This window comes from Hemiscyllium ocellatum, chromosome 7 (assembly GCF_020745735.1).
Source record: "Hemiscyllium ocellatum isolate sHemOce1 chromosome 7, sHemOce1.pat.X.cur, whole genome shotgun sequence".
NCBI lineage: Eukaryota > Metazoa > Chordata > Chondrichthyes > Orectolobiformes > Hemiscylliidae > Hemiscyllium > Hemiscyllium ocellatum.
The window spans coordinates 23,667,439-23,668,572 of record NC_083407.1 but is presented as its reverse complement, the minus strand read 5'-3'; the positions used below and the strand labels follow the sequence as shown (position 1 = coordinate 23,668,572).

The window sequence follows — 1,134 nt, the reverse complement described above, 5'->3', positions numbered from 1 at the left end:
GTGCTTGTTACAAAGCAAACTTCAATAGGGGGTACAAAGTTAAAAATCACAACACCAGGTTATAGTCCAACAGGTTTAATTGGAAGCATAACTGGTGTTGTGGGATTTTTAACTTTGTACACCCCAGTCCAACACCGGCATCTCCAAATCATGTCTTCACTAGGGGGGTTATTCAGCCAAAGTTTATGAATTGGAGCGGCTCAGATTACGTTCTGGACTGGCAAGTAAAATAACATTTTCACAAACTGTCATGAACACATGATTCACTTTGTGTTGATCTCTAATATGCAAACTTCAATTATCATATACTGAATGTAGTTTTGTTGAAACTGGAGTAGTGTCAATTTTCAGGTGCTAAAATGGTTTTGGAAGCATGTCCTTGTTCTTGTTCTGATCCAAGACAGTCTGGGTCCAATCAATGGAGCTCCTCCAGAACACGAGGGGGCGCTGTGAGGGGGCAGATCGTTTTCCTCCAGAACACGAGGGGGCGCTGTCAAGGGCAGATCGTTTTCCTCCAGAACACGAGGGGGCGCAGTGAGGAGAGAACGGAGCTCATCCAGAACACGAGGGGGCGCTGTCAAGGGCAGATAGTTTTCCTCCAGAACACGAGGGGGCGCAGTGAGGGGCGGACAGTAAGTGTGTGACTATCGGACACTCTTGTCACGGTTGCGGAAGCTCCTCGCTCTCTCGCCCTGAACGTGGTGACCGAGGGCGGCTGTAGGGATCCGACCACTTTGTGAAACTTTCGGGGTCGGCACAAAGCAGCGATGGCGGCGTCGAAGAGTGGTCCGGGCCTCCGCGCCCAGCCGAACTTGTCTCTAGACCCCAACATGCAGGAGGAGTTTCAACGGAAACTGCACGGCATGAAGAAGGTGGGGGAGGGGAGAGTGAGGTGGGGGGAGTGAGGTATGGGGTGGGGGGAAGGGGTGGGGGGAGTGAGGTATGGGGTGGGGGGAGTGAGGTATGGGGTGGGGGGAGTGAGGTGGGGGGAGTGAGGTATGGGGTGGGGGGAGTGAGGTATGGGGTGGGGGGAAGGGGTGGGGGGAGTGAGGTATGGGGTGGGGGGGAAGGGGTGGGGGGAGTGAGGTATGGGGTGGGGGGAAGGGGTGGGGGGAGTGAGGTATGGGGTGGGGG

At 54.6% G+C, this 1,134-nt stretch overlaps 1 protein-coding gene across 1 annotated transcript in view; it reads left to right on the top strand.

Moving 5' to 3' along the window:
• The first annotated feature begins 654 nt into the window (after window positions 1-654).
• nifk (nucleolar protein interacting with the FHA domain of MKI67) overlaps window positions 655-1,134 on the top strand; it is a 17,955-nt gene continuing 17,475 nt past the window's right edge. The window contains exon 1 of the mRNA XM_060827814.1: window positions 655-872. Coding sequence (XP_060683797.1) covers window positions 768-872 — 105 coding nt within the window. The 5' untranslated portion in view covers window positions 655-767. The remainder of the gene's footprint in view (window positions 873-1,134) is intronic.